Source organism: Takifugu rubripes, chromosome 14, assembly GCF_901000725.2.
Source record: "Takifugu rubripes chromosome 14, fTakRub1.2, whole genome shotgun sequence".
Taxonomy (NCBI): Eukaryota; Metazoa; Chordata; class Actinopteri; order Tetraodontiformes; family Tetraodontidae; genus Takifugu; species Takifugu rubripes.
In genome coordinates this window covers 10060748-10084415 of record NC_042298.1, presented here as the reverse complement: position 1 = coordinate 10084415, position 23668 = coordinate 10060748, and the positions used below count along the sequence as shown (strand labels likewise).

General features: G+C 47.0%; 1 protein-coding gene across 1 annotated transcript in view; it reads right to left on the bottom strand.

The window, feature by feature from the left end:
* The window catches only part of efnb1 (ephrin-B1), a 53236-nt gene extending 42499 nt beyond the window's left edge, over positions 1 to 10737 (bottom strand). The window contains exon 1 of the mRNA XM_003970590.3: positions 9687 to 10737. Coding sequence (XP_003970639.1) covers positions 9687 to 9802 — 116 coding nt within the window. The 5' untranslated portion in view covers positions 9803 to 10737. The remainder of the gene's footprint in view (positions 1 to 9686) is intronic.
* Positions 10738 to 23668: the final 12931 nt, after the last annotated feature.

Genomic DNA, 23668 nt, shown 5'->3' with positions numbered 1-23668 from the left:
GATTGTGGCCTCGTAAAGATGCTCCATGTGTTGTTCGAGGAAGCCATTACAAACTGGGCCGTCTCCATTACAGGGGGCTATCTGATCATTATTACCCTCCCATCTGTAACACACGCTCAAATTTTAATCTGTACAAGACAACCACAGCTGCCTAACACACTGTGCTATATGAAAACGGTGTGTGTGTGTGTTTGTGTGCGAGTGTGCATCTAAATGCAACACAGCCGCCGATCCCGCGGCACAGTGCAGCCCACGGGGTCATCAGCAAGACATCCTTCCTAAGCACATAAGACCCAGAAGTCCAAAGCACCTGTGCAGTGCAGTTGCAATCAGCATTTAGAGCTGTCCACGCCCTTCAAAGGCTCATCACAGGATGCACATCTAATACAGAGGGAAGGCCGATTAAAGCCTCAGCCCCGCAAATGGCTTTGAAGAAACTGCCCCAGTCGCTCCAATGGAGCCAAATTATTCCCCCTGCCTTGGCCATTCCATTGTGGAAGCAGAGCACCAGGCGGCTCTGTTTGGTGGCCACATGTGGAGCGGCTACAAGGATCATACCACTCCATTCCAGAGCAGGACCGCGACAGGAAATGAGACTCCTCAAAAAGCAGACAGGCTACTCAAAAATAAATATATGTATGAATTCATGTATATTTCAACTAGGAATTTGACTCGGCTGGCATAATGTACATGCCAAGTTCTGACTTTCACACCCTCCAGACGGAAGAGGTGCTACAATCAGAAATGTATAAATAAATCAGAGGATGCAGCAAACACAGCGACTAAAAGAAGCGACACGGACCTGGGTCCTGCTCTCAGAAAGGAATCGGCAAGGACTGTCTGCAAAGAAAAGCTTTCATCTTCGAGACGAGAGAGAAGAGGAGCGACGTGGCGGAGGTTCAGGCTGTCATGTTTCACAGCTGGAGGGGGGGGGGGGTAACTGAGAGACAGATGAAGAGCCTAGCTAAAAGTAGCAAAAGTTTTCATTGGCGGGACAAAGAGACTGCGGAGAGCCTGTCACACATTAAGACATGCGAGGTAGAATCACAGTGTGAATTATTATATTAACATGGTAAGGGGTGGGGGGGGGGGGGGGGGGCACCAGAGTTACTCATTAAACCGAGTCCACAAAAGGCCTCCAGCCATATTCTCTGCATTGTTCATAGTAAAGAAAGCAGAGAGGTTTTAGGAGATTGTGTTTGCTTTAGAAGACCTTCACTCCTATTCCCAATATCAGAGGGATGAGAGGCTTCCACAGCAAAGCACATCATGGAGGAGAATAAACACACAGCTGATGGGAAACATATGTGAAGGAGATGAAACGACCTCCCTCGTGTGAATGGGATGAAATATAGACTTGCATCCTGCTGCGGTCCAATCGTGGCCTTAAGGAGTCGATGTGGAGGGGAATCGGCAGACCCCCGGCAAACGATCTCACTTTATACACACAAGCTGCCAATATGGCCATTCTGAAGCGGATTCATGCGGAGACCAGAATCTGACAGTGACATCTCCATTCACTGTTGAATTCTTTTTGTCTTCCCAACATGCATGGACACACACACACTCAGAGAGCCAGAGGCCATGGGAGGAGGAGGAGCACTGGGGCATAAAAAAAGCCTTTCTCCCTGCTGTTGGGTCTCTGTGGGGTTTAACGTGGCATTATGGAAAGATTAGACTTTAGAGTGCCCGACTATCTGATGTCATTGTTGGTTTTTACGTTGACTGGATGGCTCGTGGAGCCTGGACCTGATGGCAGGCACATTTCTCTCACGGCAAAATGCTAAGGCTTGCAGTTGTGATTGATTGCAGGTTCCTATTGTATCTGTCTGGTATGGCTCTATTGGAAGAAGAATTAGCGGGACAAAAACTCACAGAAAGCGTTCCACATATGACTCCATCAATCAAGCCGGCAATCAAAATAATTCAATTAAGAGACTTAAATCCTGCTGGCTTATGCAACTCTGCTCCGATGGCCGAGGGACAAATTCAATTTACTGACAATCCATAAATGATAGTATTAACTCCACTTTAAGGCTGAAATCTTTTTTTTCCATTACTCAGGAAATAGCATAGTTAAGGTGTTTACTTAAGCAAAGAGTCATTTGGGTTGGTAGTGGGGGGGGTCAAACAAAAGCAACATTAAATTAATAACAACATTGCAGGCAGGATGTCCGGAGAAGTAATTTACAAGTTGGCAAAAGGATGATTTATTTGCAAAATGTTCGCAGCAGTTTAAGAGATCTGAGAAGTGGCAGTACAGCAGAGATGTGGCTTGTAGAGAGGGTGAGGCTGCTGAATATGTGTGTAATTGTCTTTTTCCCCCCGTTTCCGAGGTGTGAAAGGGAATGCAGGGGTGTCCCGGGGAGAGGCGATTGAAGCGTCAGTCACAGCTGCCATACAGAGCCCCGGCGCGCAGCAAATCCCAGGCCCGGCCCTCGTGGGCGGAGGGGCCAGGACTGGGACTGGGAGCAACAGGAATCCCAAAAGCCTTTTCTTCCCACTCCTCTCACCAGCACAAGAGGGACCGGGATCATGCTGGGAGTTTGCTTAGAAAAGGCCGAACCGAGACTTGGCAGAATGGGTTAACGGAGGAAAGCACGCAACCGTGCACGCACGCACGCACGCACGCACACACGCACGCACACAGGCAAAACACACCAAGGCCTTTGTGGGCTGTCAGTCTTGCCTGTAGGCATGGTGGGAAAGTAAAAGATAACAGGAGGGGAAAGAAATCAGATATAAATCAAACTTCCAGTTAACATCTGGAAATATGGGACACGCTTTTACAAAAACACACAGGCCGGGAAAGAAAGAAAGAAGAAAGAAAGAAAGAAAGAAAGAAAGAAAGAAAGAAAGAAAGAAAGAAAGAAAGAAGGGCTGAAACGAGATTACTGCAGAAATGAATGGTTTTGCCCGATGCCTGGGGAGCCTAATAGTGGTAAAGTCCCGAGGATTATGCACTATGCCATTTCCATGCTCCACATAATGGTGTCCATGTCCTGCCTCTGTATGCCATAGATGGATTATGATGCGTTATAATTAACATGGTGGGGGGGGTGGGAAGGGTGCAGACCGCCCATCTGCCATGCTGACACACTTACGGGGGTATCCCTCAGGAAAAGGGAGATCCTACCACACTATTCCATTACTTTATCATCCTATCATTCCATTATACTGGCACTCCATTCAATTACCCTGTCACTCCATTAGTGTGCTCGTAACAGTGAACAAAGAGCACCATGATGATCATTAATGATATGTTGAGAGTTGGCCGAGCACCGACGTGTTTCAGCCTGTGTCTGCTCGGAAGATTTTATCAGCTGCCCAAAGAGAACTGACTTGGGACGCACTTTTCTATTCTCATGTTGGTCAAAGGACTGGCATAAAAACGAAATATGACAGATGGCTTCAGAAAATTACAGTGATTTTACTGTTAAATGTTTGGAGAGGTGGGTGAGGGATTTTTTTTCTAAGTTACACTGGTTTTCACTACGTTTGTACGTGTGCGGAGGTGTTTTAAATCACTGGAAGAGATACAGTGAGATTGCAAGCGTATTTATTTATTAAGCTCCAAAGAAGTGAATAAATTACTTTTGGTTTTACTTTTTTTTGAATCAATTACCTTTGAAAAGACTTTTGCGGTGTTTTTAACCACTTAAAAGGAAAGTAAGTGGCCTAAATTAGCATCATGATGGGTTTATTTATTTAAAATCGTGACAGTCTTATTCCACCTGCTTGAATAAAAAACCTTTTCTCCCAAAGTCTCAGCCCACTAAATACAATTCCCACAGAAGTCCTAAAGGTGCCACAAACTGTGAAGAAATAGATCTGTTGCTGCCCTGTGTGCCGGTGGAAATTCATGATGTTTTAGCGAAGTTGTGCTCCAGCCGGCTGTCGGGGTTGGTTGCCCGCTGTTTGGGCCTGGCGGCCGCTGAGCTCTGCCTCCGCCGCACAGAGGGGTTCTCTGAGAAAGAGTTAAGTCTGCGCTCAGCACGGAGGAGGAGGGTATGAGTTCCACAGTCGGAGCCGCGGGGGTAATAGTTTTAGAGATGGCTGTCACACAGATCCGTTCCACTGTCCAACATCGCCACTGATCTCCACCAATCCAAGTTCACTTGCTTTTCAATCGCTCAACTTCGCTCTCCCTGTCCCCTTTTCTTCTTTTCTCCGTCCTTTTCTCCCTCACACTGACACATGGAAGTAATCTGGGAGCTCTACCCTGGACTGAAAGGATGTGCGGTTGAGCCCCGAGCCGCGTTTCTATGCTCGACATCAGCTTCCTTTCCTCTCCTTTTTAATCCGCTTATTTTTTTTAAAGAAAAAAAAACTGTTTTAATGTAAAAGAACTAAGACGGCAAACAAAACACAAACTTCTTCCCTTGCTTTTTTTTTGCCTCACTTCCTGAATCTCCGCATCCTTCCATTCTCGCTCGATTCAGCTGAGGCGCGGGAGAGGTGATGGGAAGAAAATCTGAAGGGAAACTTTCCAGCAGTAGCGGCTGCAACTGGGCTTGGCGAAGTCGGAGCTGATGAACTTCCTGCCTGCTGCCAGCCAGGCTTCTCTCTAATGAAGCCGGGTCACTAGCTGCCTGTAAGGCAGCCACTGTTCAAGCACTCCACATTTGTCCACCTCTCAGCTCTCAACACTTTCACAGGGGCACACTGGCACGCTTCTAACACTTCCTTAATGCTCCACTGTGGCTGGACAAAGAACAATGGCACACCAACATGCACTCTCAAGCACTCATTCACGTCCATAAGCTTGTTCTTGCCTTAGTGACTCGCTGTCCTTTTAATTACAGCACATAAATTAAGCAAAAATAAACAGAGCCATTCCCGACATGCAATTTATTGCGCCCTAAAATTACCGCAGATAAGATACCTGACACGGTGTGATGTTTAGCGTGAATGAATGTGGCTTATTATCAAAACATTCATGCTGACTAAGTTTCAACAGGTTTGTCAAAGACTTTCGGTGACTCAAACTGACAACTTAAGACCGTGTCTGCCACACCTATGTCATGAGCCCAGTTTCACATTCAGCCTCTCAAAGTTAAGATAAACAGAGAATCCACTGTCTGCCGGAGGATTGCAACAGATAATTACTTTTTGTTTAACTAGTGGAAATATGTCTGTTATTTCTGCCGAGATATTAATTCACTTAAAACAGAAATGTGGTGGGGTTTTGCATCAAAGGGCTCAAGACAGACTTTAATCATTTAAAAGTGACTGTTCTTTATTAAAAGTGTGAGCAATCTGGCAGGCATTAATATGGAAAAGGTGATTTAGTAACTTTTCTGTTTGTGGTTTGTGTTATCTGTCTCTGGGTGCGCTCGCTTTCGCCGCATCACAATAATGAAGTATGCGGTGACGTTCTGACACTTTTTAATTCCCTGGATGAGCCAGTCCGTCATTCCTGCGTGATGATTATTTTGGCAATAATATCACGGTTGGGTTTCAAAGGAACACAATAGATCACAGTGTGGGGATAGTGTGACTTTTCTTTGAGCTGATTAATTGAGAAATATTTTGAGCACTTTTTGGCAGAGCGACAGGCTGTGGTGAGTTTTAACGCCGGGGTCACGGCGATTAGTGGGAAACATGCTCGAATTTAAACTTAAATGCCCTTTTTTTTTTGTTCCTCAAGCAAAGCCAGGATCGGTGTACAAACACTCCTAGAAAACAAAGGCACAAATGCAGAGAGAGCACAAACAGAGCACAATGATCGGTTTTCAGTAATGTGGCATGCCAAACCACCAGTGAATAAAGTGAGTCCATCTGGAGAAAAAAAAAGGAAAACATAATGGAAAAACTGCAAATATTTTCCCCCCTAAAATAACCAGAAGCACTCCAGCCCCTTTCAGGGCCCAGGTGCCTCACATAGACAGCCTAATGAAGAATCTGTCGCTACACACCGCTGAAACAACAGACACACGGACACACACGCACATAAAAAGCCAACGCAGCTGTCCTTATAGCGAGACACAGGGTGCCTTTACAGCAGCGTGGCACAGTTGCTTTCCAGAAGTATTTCTTACTGGTAGGCCCTCGCTTTCTCTCCGAGAGGGGCTCAGGCTCTAAGTCCACTTCGCGTGTAATGAGATCTTTATCAGACTGAAACACGATCAGAGTCGAAAGGGGGAGAAAATGGGGAGGCGAGGAGAGAGAAGGTGTGTTTCGCGAGGGGTAAAGAGGACGAACAGCGGGACGCGGGGCGAGGGAAGCGACAAAAGCGGGCCCCTGACCCTCTCAGCAATGACCCGCTCTGCAGCCCGCTGGAGACGGGAGCGTTCGCCGGCCCGTTCCTGCTCCTTCTCTGCTCCAGTCCCGCTCTCGTTCAACAGGTTGTGGCAGTTTCGAGTTTTGCAGTTGCAGCTTGTTTTTTTAAACCCTCCTGTCGGAATCCTTTTCCACATTTAAATGTCAGCTTTTGTTTAACAGTTCCTCACAGGAGCCAAAGGTCCCTTATTGGACCGGGATAAATCTTTAAAACTTTATATTTTCTTTGCCGGTGTCTATTTCTAAAAGCAAAGATAAGAAGGATATTTCATTTGTTCCTAATTACCTAAGAGAAGAAACAGTTTCTTCCCTCCATTTATTTTTTTTGATACTCAGAGGAACAAAATGTGAACTTTAATTAGATTTTCTGCCTGCCCTTCCTAATAAAAAGTGAGCAATTAAAATACAAAACTTCTGAAACCAGGTTTAAATAGAAACTACTCATTATCTCAAAATACAGATGTTATTCCTCTTAAAATTACACATTTTTTCCACTCTGGAAAAACATAAGAATATCACTAAACATCACAGGGGAAATCAAATAAGCTTAATCATCAAACCTAGTGAACCATTAAAAACCAGCCAAGTGTTAAACCAGGCAGCTGAGATCAGTGGACGACAAAATCAGATGAGCAAGTAAAGACTCACAGCGGTGACTTCAGCGTCCACCGTAATTACAAACAACTGTTTTTGTGCTTTTCTCGGCTCTTTCACGTGTGACTCTGACTCGATGGAGAGGCCAGACAAAAAAATGGGAGCAGTTTAAAAATCAGAGCCTAAGCCTCCGAGGCGACCCATGACCGTTTCCACTGAGGGTATTTTCATCTGTGTCTCACTTCTGTCATCTTATTTGTGCTGCTGCCGGCCGTGCTAGCTACAGCGCGTGAGGTAAATATTAGCCAAGGAGCACTGAAGGGACTGCACACGGCAACCTTGTCAGATTGTCACTAAAGTGGCATCGGTGTGGAATTCCTGAGCACACAACTGTGTGCACGTATGTTGTATGTGCTTTAGCGTTCTTGCTCCGGCCAAGCCGATGGGACGTGATCAGTCATAACAAAGTGACATTTTCTGGCGTAATCCCACTCAGCTAAATGAGAACTAATCCGATTTGCACTGATCAAATGTTAGGCAGTTCTTTACCGACTGGGGATGGTGACAAATCAGGCCTTCCTCTGCACGGCTGCTCCTGCAAGCGGTCCCCCTGCTGGTGCCAACCATCCGCCCCACCTTGCCGTTTCACTCATCAAGCCACAAATTAAATCCCAAAAAGGTCTGGCGCAAACCGCAGACAACTAAGAGCCGAGAGATGTCTCGCCCTCTTCTTTCCAGGACCACAATGATGATATACTGTATGTGGCCCGTTATCAATAACTGGGGTTATTGATAATGCAGGGCGTGGAGTGATAGCATCCACACATGGAAATCTATAACAGCAGGGGAGACAAAGTCTGCAAACAAACGCACGCATATAACGAAACCTGCTGGCTTCCTATAGTTTGCCTCATAATTCAAGGCCTGTGGGGATCCGGGAGAGTTGCTGTATTTTCGTGAGTTTTCAGAGCAGCGTGAAAGCAGCGGTCCAGATTAATTTATTATCCAAGGCAGCGGTGCTCCCCAAAGTGGGAAGTGGAAGTAAAACGTCGTAAATCTAGATAAGTCACCAAATACTGTTCATTTTTATCAGCCTCCATTCCTCTGTTATTACAAGGGAGCAACACAGGCTGAGAAACTCCAAACAGCCAGGGCAGATCCTGACCGCGGCACAACTCGCTGCTCATCTGACGACGCTGCTGACTGATATCTTTCAGTAGACAAACGGGTTTGTCATTTACGTTACTGCAAAGCCTGCAGACTGCAAGATAATTGTCCGTTGTTTTTCGAGCGCATAGGGGGAGGATAATTAGGTTGAGCGAATGCTTTGCAGAGTGCATTATTGTTCCACTGTGAACTTTATGAAATTGTCAGCCGGCGTGGGGATTTTACAAGGAGCAGAGCGGTGAAACAGATGGAGGAGTGATCCCCCAATCCCCAAACCAGTGTGGTATCTCTCTAAGACATACCCTGCAGGTGACATCATCAATCAATAAATGACCCAGATCCAGTCCTGCTTTTTTTCCCCATTTGCCTCCTAAATAATGGCACAAAGTGTGGATTTTTGCACCCCTGCACGTGTAATAATTCTACCCAATGACGATCAATGTTCCACCACCTCGCAGTCATAGTCGAATAAAAGCTGATGGGCCGTAGTTCTACCATTAGGGGCCAGGGCCGCACACACACATAATGTAGCTACACACTCCAGTGAGCATGGTAGCAATATTCGTGCCCATTGACTTCACAACGAGCTCCTATGGCATCTGACATTTGGGGGCTAAATCCTGGATTCACTCGAATGGCTAAGTTCTGGTTATGGGCTGGTCAGGCTACCTTCTATTTCCCCTCGGTGCTGTGAGCTGAAATGAAGGTCAGCTCTGCAGCTCCTGCCTCATATAAATGCAGCAGAGGTTTTTTTAGTTTATTTTCATCCCATGTATATTTTCTAACACCATGCAAAAGTAGGAGTCGAATGTAAGAGGGTGATAATTGTTACCAGAGCCGCTTGTTTTATTATCAGCAGTCTGGGCTTACTCTGGCTGTTTTGATGGGAAGAATAGGATTTTTTTTCCCCTTTCTTTTTTATGTCTGGCTTCAGCTGCTCGCTTCAGAGAAACTTAATGTGGAGAAATTAGACTGACTCCAAGCCAGAGCAATTAAATAAATGGTGCCCTTTTCTCAAGCAGTTATTGCTTTCAAAATTTGACTATATCACCGTTTTCCTGCAACTAGAATCAAATGTGTATGTGGGACACCGTGTGGGCCCTCTCAGCAGCCAGGAAACCTATGTTCAGGGCCCCTGAGACTGAGAACTAACCTCGGTAAATGGGCTACACGGTGACATACTTCTCATGCCTTCCTTTATTTTTTTTATTATTTTTTTTTGTCTTCTTCTGCTTGGTTGAATGTAACATTAATTAGGGTTTAGGTGAAGGGTGGACAAAGACTGAGATAGTAAAGTGTGCCAGAAGACTTTGCCCTCAATGTGGCAATAAAAAGCTGAATGTTACGTTGTAAATCCCGACAATTAACCATCTATTATTGCTCTTTAAGTGAGGCCTACTGTGCATTGTATAAGTATGTACCTGCTGGGTTTGTTTGGTAATGGGACTTTCCCACTGGGTAAATAAATCACCATAAAACCCCGTGGCGCAGGAATGACAATTACAACTAAATAAATTATGTATTTTGAAAGTTACGTGCTTTGGAAGCCTGCTCACAAAGATAACTTTTTTGCTAAGTGTGATAGGATGCACACACCTAAAAGACTAGATCTAAGTAATTCCGAGTGTTTGTGCGAGACTTACTTGGTATTCTGCGAGCTCCAAATGATAGTCTCCAGCGTTTTGGCTGAAGGTAACGCCGATCTGCACATCAAGATAAAGATCCAGAGATAATACTTCCAACAGCCGAGTCCCGCCATTCTGATAAAAGGTAGAGACAGTGAGCCGATAACTCGGTGCGTCGGACAGTGCGCCTTTATGCTTGGTTCGCCCGGTGGGAAGGTGAGCTACGATCAGTCGGGAGCATGTGAGGTCGATATCAGATACATGTCCTTCTGTACGACTTCTTAAGATCACTTCCAGGCCCCCGTGTCCTTGACTGAACTGCCCGCAGTAACTGCGAAGAAGTCCACGATTCTTGGCTGAATCTGGAAGGAGAGGCGTCCACCCAGCGCGTCCTGTTTGACCTGTGGCTGAAACAATTGAGAAGCAAACCAGCCCTTTGCGACCTGATTACTCAGTGGATGCGACGCGACCTGGTGCGCGACGGACCAGCTTTAACCAATCGTGCAGGTTCTGGAGCCGCGGTTGGGCGCTGCGGCTGCCTGTAACGCGCTGCGCGGTGCCTTTGTCACCGCTCCCCTGATGGTGCCTGTACCTGTCGCTGTATATAGCCTACAGATGACCACATTCATCCATCAGTCACAACTCCGCAGCACGCTGGGAATCTCGAGGTCCACCTCATTCCAGGGTTATCTTTCACTGCTCCTCCTCCCCTTGTTATTCTTCTTTCGCGGAGGAATTGAGTTTCTATTGTAAATATCCCTCCCGGCTCTCAGCGCCGTTCCGCGTGCGTGTTGCGCTCCAGCAGGGTCGCCTCTAGTCCGATCCGTGCATGCTGAGTGGCCAGCAAGGCATTGTACGCCTACTTCTGCTCTGGACAAAAAGAAAAGTACCGATGGGAAGACTAGACCCGCTGGCCGGCCAGCCCGCTGCCTCTAACCCCGCTTGCCAGGACTTCCATGCCGCTGTAATGTTGTGTATTTTTTTTATTTTTTTCTGGAAAGCGTGGACGCCACTGAGCTCCTGTGAGTGCAGCAGCTCGGGCTCGACTGTAACACGAGCCGGGAAGAACGCGAGGGGGAACAGCCCACCGCGTGCGTCGCGGCCAATCACGGCGCTCTGTCCGAACTTGGAAGCAGGAAGCGGAGGCATTTATGGGGACGTGGAGGGGAGGTTTGTGGCTGGAAAGAGGTGGTGATGGGTGTAATATTCTCAGGGAATATCTTATATATGCTGTAGTGCCGCCCAGAGGCATTTGTTGAAAGTCGTCACTTGGTAACAAAGGGTGTGTCTATCGGCTAGAGTTAAAAAGACAATCTGGAGTACCCGTATGTATTCGCGAAGTGGAAATAAAAGTTAAGCCCGCACGTCGTCCTGCTTTTTATTATTGTACATATTGTGCAATACAAGACATGGTGTCAGAGTGACTCGAACCTGCATTGAAAAGAAGAAAATAATAGTGGAAATATGGACGTCGCTGGAGTTCCTTCACCTCGCATGGACTGGGATGCGAGCAACTTGCCCGAAGCATGGCGAAAATTCAAGCTACATGTGAACTTGATGTTCTCTGGCCCTTTCAAGGAGAAAAGTGAAGAGGAAAAGTGCAGCTACTTGCTCCTTTGGATCGGAGATAAAGGTAGAGATGTTTATAACACATGGACACTTACTGAAGAGGAACGCAAGGTATTAAAAACCTATTATGACCGCTTCCAAGCATATGTAGAGCCCAAAGTGAACGTGATTTTCGCTAGATACATGTTTCACCAGAAAGTACAGGGAGCTACAGAACCTTTTGAGCAATTCGTGACCGAACTGAGACTACTTGTCAAAGACTGCAGCTATAATAATAGTGAAGAGATGGTGCGAGATCGTGTGGTCTTTGGGATTTATTCACCAAAAATAAGAGAGAAGCTACTCAGTGTCGGGTCTGATCTAACATTGGATAAGGCGATAGACATTGCCAGGAGCCACGGCATGGCACAAGCTCAGCTCCGGAGTTTTGCTAACAGCGGGAGTTTTGCTAACAGCGGCAGCGCAAACTCGCGCGAACAAGGTGTACACGCGGTGAGCCGGCATACATCAAAGGGTGCCGCATGGAAAACCCGCGCAGACTGGACGAAAAGAGAACACGCGCAATACCCCAGGAATCCTCAGGAGGGAGACAGAAATCACTCCAAATCGTGTGGATACTGCGGAAACAGAGCTCACAGAGAGAAAGACACTTGCCCAGCAAAAGGAAAGCAATGCAAGATTTGCAACAAGTGGAACCATTTTGCAAAGGTATGCCGTTCCAAAACAGGCAAAGTGCATTCAGTCAGTGAAAAAGAGCAGAACCAAGACCCAGACAATGAAGATTTGTTTATTGATGTAGTGACACAAGAAAATAACACAAATAAAACAGAGCAAGCCTATGCAAATGTGCAAGTTGGCCCAAATAAGACTGTAGTTCACTTTAAGTTAGACACTGGCGCAGACACAAATGTCATAAACCCAGATATACTCAGATCTTTAGGACTACAGGATACACTGGAGCCCTCACTACGCCCACTCTATGGCTATGGAGGTGAGCAACTTAGTGTTAAGGGCAAATGCAACATAAAATGCCAATACAAGGACACTAAGCTAACGTTGAAAGTGCATGTCGTCGACACACGTGCGCCACCAGTGCTAGGCTTAAAAGCATGTCTGGACTTTGGACTGATTAAGCTCATACTATCGGTGTCTGACACACCAGATGTGTCAATTCTGGACAAGTTTGCAGATGTCTTCACAGGAATAGGACTATTCCCTGGTGAATGCACCATCCACCTGGACCCCAAAGCAGTACCTGTTGTTCACCCACCAAGGCGTGTCCCCATTGCACTGCGTAAACGTCTCCAGATGGAGCTACAAAACATGGAAAGGCAGCAGGTTATCATCAAAGTAACAGAGCCAACCGAATGGGTCAATTCCATGGTGGCAGCAGAAAAACCTCGCACAGGCAAGCTGAGAGTATGTCTCGACCCCAAGGACCTGAACAAGGCTATCAAGCGGCCACACTATCCCTTGCCCACTCTCGATGATGTCACAGCTAAGCTGGCAGGAGCCTGCTATTTCAGTGTTATGGATGCCAGATCAGGCTACTGGGCTATTAAGCTCACAGAAGAGTCATCTAAACTGACTACCTTCAACACTGTGTTTGGGCGATACAGGTTCCTCCGCTTACCTTTTGGAATCATATCAGCCCAAGACGAGTTTCAACGGAGAGTCGACGAGACCTACGAGGGTCTGCAAGGAGTCACAGCCATAGTGGATGACATCCTGATTTTTGCAAAGACTAAAGAGGAACACGACAAGAACCTCCATGCAATGCTACAGCGCTCCAGAGAGCGAGGAGTGAAACTCAACCCAGAGAAGAGCATTATCTGTGCCACAGAAGTCAGCTATTTTGGGCACCTCATCACCAAAGATGGAATCAAGCCTGACCCAGCCAAGGTCAGAGCTGTGAGAGACATGGAACCACCTAAAGACAAAGGTGAACTCGAAACAATACTTGGCACAATTAACTATCTGTCAAAGTTTGCCCCTAGGCTAGCAGAAACCAACGCTCCTCTGCGTCAACTAATGAAGAGCACAAGTGAATTTATATGGGACGCACAGCATGATGCCGCATTCAGGAAAATAAAAGAGCTGATCACACGGGAACCAGGACCAGTTCTCACGTTTTATGACCCCAGCAAGGAGCTCAGACTCCAAGTCGATGCATCAAAATATGGGCTCGGTGCTGTTTTACTGCAAGAAGGAAAACCCATAGCCTATGCATCCAAATCACTCAGTGACAGTGAAGTGAACTATGCCCAGATTGAGAAAGAGCTATACGCCATCTTGTTCGGATGCAAGCGCTTCCATCAGTATGTCTATGGCCGCCACACCATTGTGGAAAGCGACCACAAGCCCCTTGAGTCCATTATGAAGAAACCGCTTGCAGCAGCGCCCCCGAGGCTACAGAGGATGATTCTCCAGCTGCAGCGATATGACTTCTCCATCGTACACAGACCAGGCAAGGACATTCCTGTCGCAGACACCCTCTCCAGGAAGTCACTGTCTGACCAAGATGACAGTCTCAGGGAAGGCATGGACATGCAGGTGCACACAGTGTACAGCAACTTACCTGTCAGTGACACAAAGCTGAAGGAAATCAGAGCTGAGACTGAGAAAGACGCACAGCTCGTGCTGCTGAAAGAAACGATCAAGTCAGGCTGGCCTGAGAAGAGGCCAATGTGTCCTCAGAGCATTGCAGAATATTGGAATCACAGGGCTGAACTTTCCGTGATGAACGACATCATATTCAAGGGGGAAAAAATCATCATCCCTACGCTACTGCGCACAGAAATGTTATCCCGGATACATTCAGGTCACATGGGCATGGAGAAATGTAAACTGAGAGCCCGTGACATTTTATTCTGGCCTGGGATGAACAAGCAGATAGAGGAGATGGTTGGAAAATGCCCCACATGTCTCACATACAGACCGTCTAACACCAGAGAGCCCATGATGTCTCATCAGATCCCAGACAGGCCATGGCAAGCAGTGGCTACAGACCTGTTCACTTGGAACAACGATAACTACATCGTCACAGTAGACTATTACAGTCGATACTTCGAGTTGGACAAACTACACAGCACAACGGCCCCCACCGTGATCCGCAAGCTGAAAGCAGCCTTCTCCAGGCATGGTGTGCCTCAGACCGTCGTTTCGGATGGTGGTCCTCAGTATAGCTGTAAGGAATTCGACACGTTTGCCAAAGAATGGGAGTTTACACATATCACCACCAGCCCATACTATCCTCGCAGCAATGGCCTTGCTGAGAAAGCCGTGCACATTGCCAAGTCACTCATGGAGAAAGCTAAAGTGGATAAAAGAGACCCCTACCTCAGTCTCCTTGAATACCGTAACACACCTGTGGACAACTTCAAATCACCAGCCCAGCTGTTAATGAGCCGTCGCCTGCGCTCCATCCTACCCAACACCCACAAACAGCTGCAACCAGAGGTAGTCAACCACGGTGATGTCTACACCAGGAGAGTTCAACAACAGCAGCATCAGAAGAAGTACTACGACCGATCAGCCCGCCCGATGACTACACTGCAGCCAGGACAAAACATCCGTCTCCAGGAGCATGGTCGTTGGAAACCAGCGGTCGTCATCAAGCCAGCTGACACGGATCGATCCTACCACGTACGTACTACAGAAGGACAGGAGTACCGACGAAACAGACTCCATCTTCTGGACACCAATGAGGTACACAGCGATGAGGTGTGCTCATATGAGCAGTATACTGCACCACCTGCCCCACAGGCAACCGGTGACACCACACCTCCCACTGTGACTGACATTACACCACCACCCACCAACGTAACTGTCCCATATCAGACAAGATCTGGACGAACCGTCAAACCCAGAAGTGTTATGGACTTGTAGGTAAAGCTACACAAGGACTGAGTTTCATGACATAGTTGAACCTGTAAAATGTCATTTTGGATTTACACTGAGTTACGTTGATTATTGATATATACTGTTTTGCCACGTTCATAAGTATTACGAAGCATGCAGAAGAAAAACACTGAAGCTTGGAATGTATGTTTCTGTTCATTGCATTAAGGAATCTGTCTTCTAATAGCTGAAATTGAACATTTATTACACGGGTTACATTACGTATTTCAAAGTATTGCATGGTACAGTTCTGTATAGAATATGTTTGTTTATCTCGTTATTAGGCATTTTAACCAGTAATATACTGCGCCATTTTTTCAAAAGAAAGGGGATGTAATATTCTCAGGGAATATCTTATATATGCTGTAGTGCCGCCCAGAGGCATTTGTTGAAAGTCGTCACTTGGTAACAAAGGGTGTGTCTATCGGCTAGAGTTAAAAAGACAATCTGGAGTACCCGTATGTATTCGCGAAGTGGAAATAAAAGTTAAGCCCGCACGTCGTCCTGCTTTTTATTATTGTACATATTGTGCAATACAAGACAATGGGGAAGAGGGTTAAAGTGGTGGGGGACTGTTATTGGGTTGACTGCCCCCTCCAAACACACACACGGACACCACTACCACTCCAGCCGACCCAAATTGAAATGGACTTTGAAGTTCTTCATCATACCGAAAGCCTGAGCGCGGTAGACTATTGGAGCGTGCGTAAAAGTGCTTAGAGGGAAAACAGTTGGCTTCTTTAAAATCTATGACATCTCGCACTAAACATTTAGATCACGTGTAACGTTCACCCAAACTGTTATTAAAGTCCCACCATCGGGCAATTATAAATAAGTCTGCGGTGGATATGCTAAACTGTTTTTCCTGTTCTTCACCAGGCGATACTTTAGAGTTATAGTATGATAAACGTGTCTAAATATACCTTTATTTTAACTCCGCAAAAATCTTTACAATGTAATGTCGAATATAGGGTTACAGTCGCTGTTATTTTGGTGCTCTCTGTTTTCTTCTTTGAAAGGAATGATGATTAATGATGTCTTAGGATCCCTTTCTAGTTGTCCCCTTTTGGGATAATGAACTGCATGAGAACTTAGTCTCCAGTGTCTGCAGACAATGGTCAGTCGGTAGCCTATAGTCATTTGCCCATTCATTCATTGAGAAAGAAATGCTTGACACATAATTGATCATGTCCATGTCTGTGCTCCTTTTGTGTGTGTGTGTGTGTGTGTGTGTGTGTGTGTGTGTGGTGTGTGTGTGTGCGTGTGTGTGTGAGAGAGAGAGCGAGGCATTCATCGTGGTACATTTATCCAATCAATGCTGCCCCCTAACGGTCACGGTGAAATCGATACAGAGGAGGATTTCAGTGTAATTGGAAAGAAAAAATAGACATTTACAGACACACCTCATAGTTCCTGTTATTATTTTTTATTACATCCTGTTCTACCTCGGTTGCCTGTAAAACTTTGTAAAAACTCGACATCAGCTTCACACCCATGGCCTTGCACTGTAATTATAGGAATAAAAGTGGGCATTTAATTGATCTGCACGCGTGTGATAACATGGGCAGCTGGATCACTGGAGGCACATTCCAACTGGGGTCACAACTTCTCATTTCACAAGTTTTGGGTGGTTGCGTCTTTACATGGAGCTGCCTGCCCTCCATAGTGTCGTCATAGTAACAACAAACACAGGAACAGTTGCCACAAAGCCAGCATGTCCTGTCTGATGCCCTGGACGTCTGGGAATACCTGATATCTCACTTGCGAATCAAATGGTCACATATGGATACCCGATCTGTTGCAAGCCAATGAGATGCCTCTCGTGCGCAACGTTGACAAGAGCCACAGCTGCGCCACGAGCCGAGCGGCCAATGGCAGGGCGGCGATGAGCGCCATGTTGTTGGGCCATCGAAAACGAGTGGGATCAACAGAATCGAAAAGACCTGCAGATTTACACAAGCAATAAAAACTAATCTTTTACAACAGCACACATGGGAGACAAACCACATGTCATCACATGCAGCACGGGAGGATTAGGGGGGATATGTATCAGTGCACCGGCCGTGTTATTCGGTCTAAAAGCTTAATTCAGCACGGCGCATGGCGACGGACGTGGTGCAAGAGACCTAGAAGCATAATGATTGCAGCTTTCATGTTCAGTTACATACGCCATGGAAGGCCATATATATGCAGCAGCAGCAGCAGCTACCTATGAAACAGAGGTACAGTCAATGATTGAGGCCATTGTGTTAATGTGTATAGGTGGATCTGAGCAGTGTTTCTATAAAACACCTGAATAAGCTGGGAGCCCACAGACACTCATCTACACTATTCAGACCCTTTAAAATAGAGTCAGGCTATAAGAAGGGTTTCACAGTCGGACTTACTGTTATCGTAATCAAATGATCTACTTTTACTTATATTTTTTGTAAAGAATCTTAAGCGTATTAAGGTTAATCTCGCTAGGACAGGATCAAGGATGATGTCGTTAGCATGACTGTAACTCAGTGAAGCTGTTAAAAGTGACATCTGCCTCAGGTAGTCACGTGTTTCCAGAGAGTTTATGGTATTATCAGGTGATGATGGATCGGCACAATTACGCGACCAGCGCCGTTGAACCTGCTGCTCTGGAGTGATTTCTAAATATTTTACACTGCTTATGAACTTCTGTCTTTTGTTCTTTTTGTCAGTGAGCCAGAGGAGGTAAATTGATTAGTTACAGTGGGGGAAAGATTTAATTGACAGGTTATTATGGACTGTGATCGCTCAAACAAAGAAGCCTGAAGCAGGCGCAGACCGAGGGCAGACAGGACTCGCTGATTAATGTCAGACAGGTTTTTAAATTGCATCCAGCAGCAGCGTTGCACTGCGTGGACATGCTCTGTGTGTGAAACTATGCAGGACTTTTCCACCATTGTTTCATTATAGAGAAATGGAATAATGCTTTGATCACTGTGGACTTAGGGACTGATTTGGTTAATCAAGTAAAAAAAAAACACTACATAGAAAATACACAGTTTTCAGTTTTCAAAATAAAACTCTGGTATCCAAGATTCCAAACCTTATGGGGCATCTGGGAATATCCAAAGAGGGGCCGGACTTGCCTCTATCCAAACTCTGCGGTGGTGATAGATCTAAAATATGCGTCAGCGTTCCCGTAACAACGCTATAGTGTAGTAAAGCAAACAAAATTACAGTTAAAGGTCGTAATGTCGCTGCTGACTGGTGTCTTTTCTCAAGGCTGGGCATCATCCCTCATATCTGTCGGTTATCCCAGCGCCTTCTGATAATAAAACTTCTCGAATAAAACAAATCTTGTTGATCTAGAAGGAATTATTTCAATCCATCACCTTCATTCCCCGCGACGGTTCTTAGCTGCGACCAGTCAGCCCGTGGTTGGCGTTCCCAGTCCACCAGCAACATTTTATCCAAGCGACTGCTTCCATTCATTTAGGGCAGGGGTGAGAGGAGCAATACCACAGCCATTATAGCGTCAGACTGTTCCCTTCATCTCAGCGCCACGTCCTTTCAAAACACCTTTTGCCTTTCGATACGCGTCAAATGTCCTACAAACTTTAGCCAGTGCATTCCTGCCTTCATACCTCTGTCTTTTCAATTTCCATTTTTTCCCCCCAACAATTCCAATCAATCAATTTGAGCGCAGAAACGCAGTGCAGACATGTGCAGATGCTTATCGCGTTAAGAAGATCCCTAAAAACCACTGCACATGTTGTCTGGGCCATTATTTAGAAGGATATCATGAACAACTTATTCCAGTCAGTCTTTTACTTCTGGGACCTGGCAACAAACAGATGTCTGCCAAAGTTCACAGAACTGGATATCAGTCAGAACAGCTGCGGCCTGTTTGGGAGAGATCGTGCTCATTTTAGCTTACTGTAATGAAAGATCATTGGTCGGCTCAGGATAATTCACAGAATAAGTTATTGAAGGTGACGTTAAGTTAGCATATGTGCTTCCTCGGTGAAAGGGAATGTGCATTTTGGAGGAAGGGGCTGCTTTCTCATCCTGGAATGTGTAGCTGCAGGGTTGATTCTTATTTTGCGGGTTCAAGATAGCACATTAATTGTCTTTCTGGTCAGCTTGACCACTCTGGGTGCTTCCCAAGTCAGTCGTCTGCACATTCACGCCCACATTCATGCAGTGTTTTGGGGTTTGGTGTCTTGCTCAAGGACACGTTGATGGCAGACTGCATGTCAAACATGTGAAAGCTGTTAGTGGAAGCATTGGCGTGGATTATAAATAGGCCTTTTTACTCTGCAGGCAGAGCACCGCTGATGACAAACTACACAGTAAAGTAGCATCGTGAGAAAATTAGAACAAGAACTTCAAACTAGAACAGGGCCGGGATAGAAAGGGCACAGCAATCAGAGTGGATCAGCCAACAAACAAGTGCTACAAGCTTTGGGGTGACATTTCTAGCTGTACAACAGCTCATCAAACAAGGATTTGGATGCTACGCTTCAGGAGACAATATCAGCAGAGGCTATCGCCATATAGCAAAGCTAGTGCTTCTTCTATATTCAACGATTAGCATCATGTGTCTAAGATGTGTGGTAAATATACCAACACAAGACAACATGTCAGTGCTGGGCCAACCACATCACAGCTCTCACTAGTGCGGCTACCACAAATATAATAAAACAGCCTCGGAGTAAAGTTCCTCGTGCGGTTCCTGTGAGTTGCTGAGGAGGTTGAATCTAATGATGGCGACGAAGAAACTCTGGGTAGAAATCTCTACAAAGGTTCCACATTTCCCCTGAAAAAGGTTTACCAGAAGCCTTTTATGGGGACAAGTGTATTTCTGAGGGCAAAATAGGGATAGTGACTCACTCCTGATAGCTTATCTGCTTTCAAAGTCTAAGTTGAACGCTGCTGCGGAGGGCACAGTTCCTGCAAATCTGATATTTACACTCAGTAAACACTGAAACCATGACATCACCGTTCCAGGATGTAGACACAGCGGGCCTTTAGTCAGCCCAACAACCGCACAGTAAAAGTAAATCACATCTTAAAAAAGCCTTGACTTGCATTTGACTGCCGTTTTTCCACAGTAAGATTCCCTCTCCGTGACGCGGTCGTGATCTACAGCCCCGGCTGGAGAGCAGGGGGCCACTGCTTCATTGGAGCTGTGGGAGACCTTGGCTCCAGCCGGGGTTATGGACCCAGGTAGGAGCGGAGCCCCTCTGGCATGCACAGGGTCAAGTGTTTAACCCTCGTTATCTGGAGAGGACAAGAACATGTGACCGGGACGTTCCAGCTGTAATCAATATCAAGCAGCCATTAACTACTGAGACAACAAAGCCTCACAAACACGCCGGGACTCCAACGCTCCGCTAAGTGTTCGCTAAAGGAACCAGCAAGGCGCACGTGCAAACAACACGACCTCACTCTAAACACGGAGCCGCCTGAAACAGTGGGAAAAACTTTGATAATGTAAACGTACTATTTTCAGACGGCTGACACTTGAAAGTGGTCGAGTGAGCGCTCCGCTCCGCGCTGCTTTGATTGGACCGCGCCAGCGGCGGCCCGGGCCAAACACAACAGCTGGGGCGTCCACAGACTTCCTGTTTGTGGTATGCCTGATTGCAGTCCAGACGTCTTCCTCCCCGCTCTCTACCCCTCTTCATTGCTCATCTCGTGACTGACAGGAAAAGCACTGATTACAGACAAATAACAATGTGTGCTAAACACGTCCTCCCCAACGCAGCATCCCAGCAGGACTTGGGAGGAAAATCAAACTCTTCTACCCGTAATCACATCTAATAAGCGGGGACAATAGCCGGCCCACGCACACATCTTTGGCTACGTTTAAACATGGCGGCATCTTGATGACGCTCCTGATTAGCAGTTGGTGCGGATCCGCCCGTCTGGGCTTCCGGTGGCTCCCCCCGTTACAACTTTAGCCTCAGCGGGGTTTGAGTTTGAAGAGAGAAACTGCTCGGTATCAAAGAGAGGATCGCTTGACTCTGCCTGACGAAGAAGCCCCACAGTTGGGAGCCCCGACTGTTGTTTCCCCACCTCGCAGACGTCACTAATTCCCTGTGATTATTTTTGAGGGTAAAGTGGATTTTGCTGGTCCGCGGCCCCCGGGGGTTTAAGGGAGCGGCTGAACTGATGGAGCGAATATGCCAAATGCTTGCCTGGAGGGAGGGAGGGGGGAGGGGGGGTGTTCTGTCCAATCTAATAGAATTACAAGACTCTGATAGATGGGTCTTTTCTCCAAGGCTGCTTGTCTGTCAAACATTAGGTCACACTCAGCTTACCGGGATGGGTGGGGAGGTGGGCACCGAGAGAAGATGGGGACAGAAAGGGGCTGAAGGCAAGGGGGGGGGGGGGGGGGGGGGTATCTCAAGAGGTGCCTCATTCGTTGCCAAGAATAGGAGGGCAACAAAAGTGAGAAAAAGGGCTTTGGGGGAAAGAAGGAGGAATGAGGGGAAAAGAGAGGGTGGGAGCTGGTGGAGGGTGGGGGGTTAAAGAAAGAGGGGAGAGTGAGAAGGGTACAAAAGGGGGCATTTGAATCCACTCTAATTAAGGCCGGTGTGATGGACAGGACCTGCGGACGTGTCTCCTTTCTCTCTGAGCGTATGAGTGTGTGTGCGAGGGGGGGGGGGGGCGGTGCGAAGGTGGGAGGGGCCGGGCCGCTGGTAGAGATGTCTACTGCCAGCAGAGTGAATGGGACAAAGACCTGAATAGAAACTTCAAAGCGACCTTCTGTGAGCTCATTCCCTCCCCCTACCCCACCCTCCATCACAGACCCTCGGCTGTGTGATGGTCAACATGCTCCTGCTCAAGTGGCGTGCGTGCGTGCGTGCGTGTGTGTGTGTGTGTGCAAGAGATTCCGTTTTTCAGTTTGTTATTTCCTGATTGCTAGGTGCATTTCTTGGCAGTCCCATGTGCACTGCGGATTTTCTAAGTGTGTCTTTCCGCCTGTGTGTGGTTCTCGTGTGAGTGTGTTTGCTTTAAAGAGCAGACAGCAGGATGCAGATATAATAGGAACAGGGGAGCTCAGTCACTGCCCCCTCCCTCCTCGTCTGATGAGAGCCACCAGCTCTGGAATTGAAACAAGTAGCCCGCGGAGCTGACGCATCAGAGAAATTATTGTTGCTAAATTATACAGAAGGATTGAGCATCTAATTTGATCCCAGCGTTCCGCACTGCTTTTGGCCCACGTTATGAACTTCTGGTGTATGTCATCAGATTGTGCTTGGCTCCAGCTCAGAGCTTTTAATGATCCTCTACTTATCACTCCTCTCCTTCTACAGCAGATATTCCTTCAAGTGTCTCTCAGTGGCGCTAATAGCCTCATACGGCTCTCTTACCGGCTGCCACGGAGTCGGAATCTTTCTGGGCCTGGGAAAAAACAGGAAGGCTTGATGGTCAGAGGGTCGGGGAGATAAGATGTATGTGTTGCGGGGCTTTAGCTTGTGTCACTGTATTGTTTTGTGTGTCACAAATATATCTGGCCTGTCTGAGCCCACTTACATCAGTCAAGAGTCAGGTCAGACTCCAAAGACCCTCGGATCAACGTGTCGTCGTTGCTGGCTGGCGTCGCTGACATGTGCTCAGTGACATCATGGCCCCCCCAGCAGACTCTGCCCGGCGGAAATGTCATCAAACAGCTTCCATATCGTTGTTCTATAGAGGGAAAAATCAACCCCGACCACCTCATCTTCTCTGCCTGGCAGGTGCAGCCTGTTGCAGGCTCATTTCTCACAACGGCTCAGAGGAGACGTCCCTCAATCTGTCTTTATTTGTCAATCAAGGTTTAAAGCTCGTGTTTCTGGGAAAGCGCACCTCCCATTCCAACCTAGAGGCCGTCACACCGAGATAACTCTATCTACAGACAGAATGTTATCTGTCATCCTGATTATGTCATACGTTTTCAGCTGAGTGTGATTCTGCGCTGCTATAAATAGAGAAGCCATACAAATCCAAGCGGAGGTCTGTAATGTGTCATGTGAGCCGCGCACAAACACACGCAGAAGGATTCTGACGCGGCTTTAGCACGAACGCGGTCACAGTCGATGCCGGGAAAATGCAGAAGCAACGCAAACGCACTAAAACAAGTCCCTGCGCTTTAAACCCACATCTGAATCTGAGGGTGTCCTTGTTAGTAAGCAGCAGAGGGTGCACCAACCCTCTCAGCTGCATCATCAAAGCATCGGCAATTACTCCCGTGCTCCCTCACTCCAGCGTAAATCTGCTCTTATCTCAGCCGGCTGCAGGATCAGGGAATATCAGCCCCAGCATCTGCTCCATCTACAAACCCCGCCGCTAACGGCACAACAAAGTAGATCTGGAGGCACAACTGACGGAGGGAGGGCGACCGGAAAACAAGAGGAGGAGGGGAGCCGTGCTGAAAAACCAGGAGTGACAGATACGGGCGGCGGGAGGAGACGGGGTGTTTGTGTTGTCGCTGTCTTATTTGCACTAATTCGTGTTGTGATTCAGTCAGAATGGGGGAAAAAAACAGAAAAACAACCACCAACCTTCAGATGAATTCTAATCAG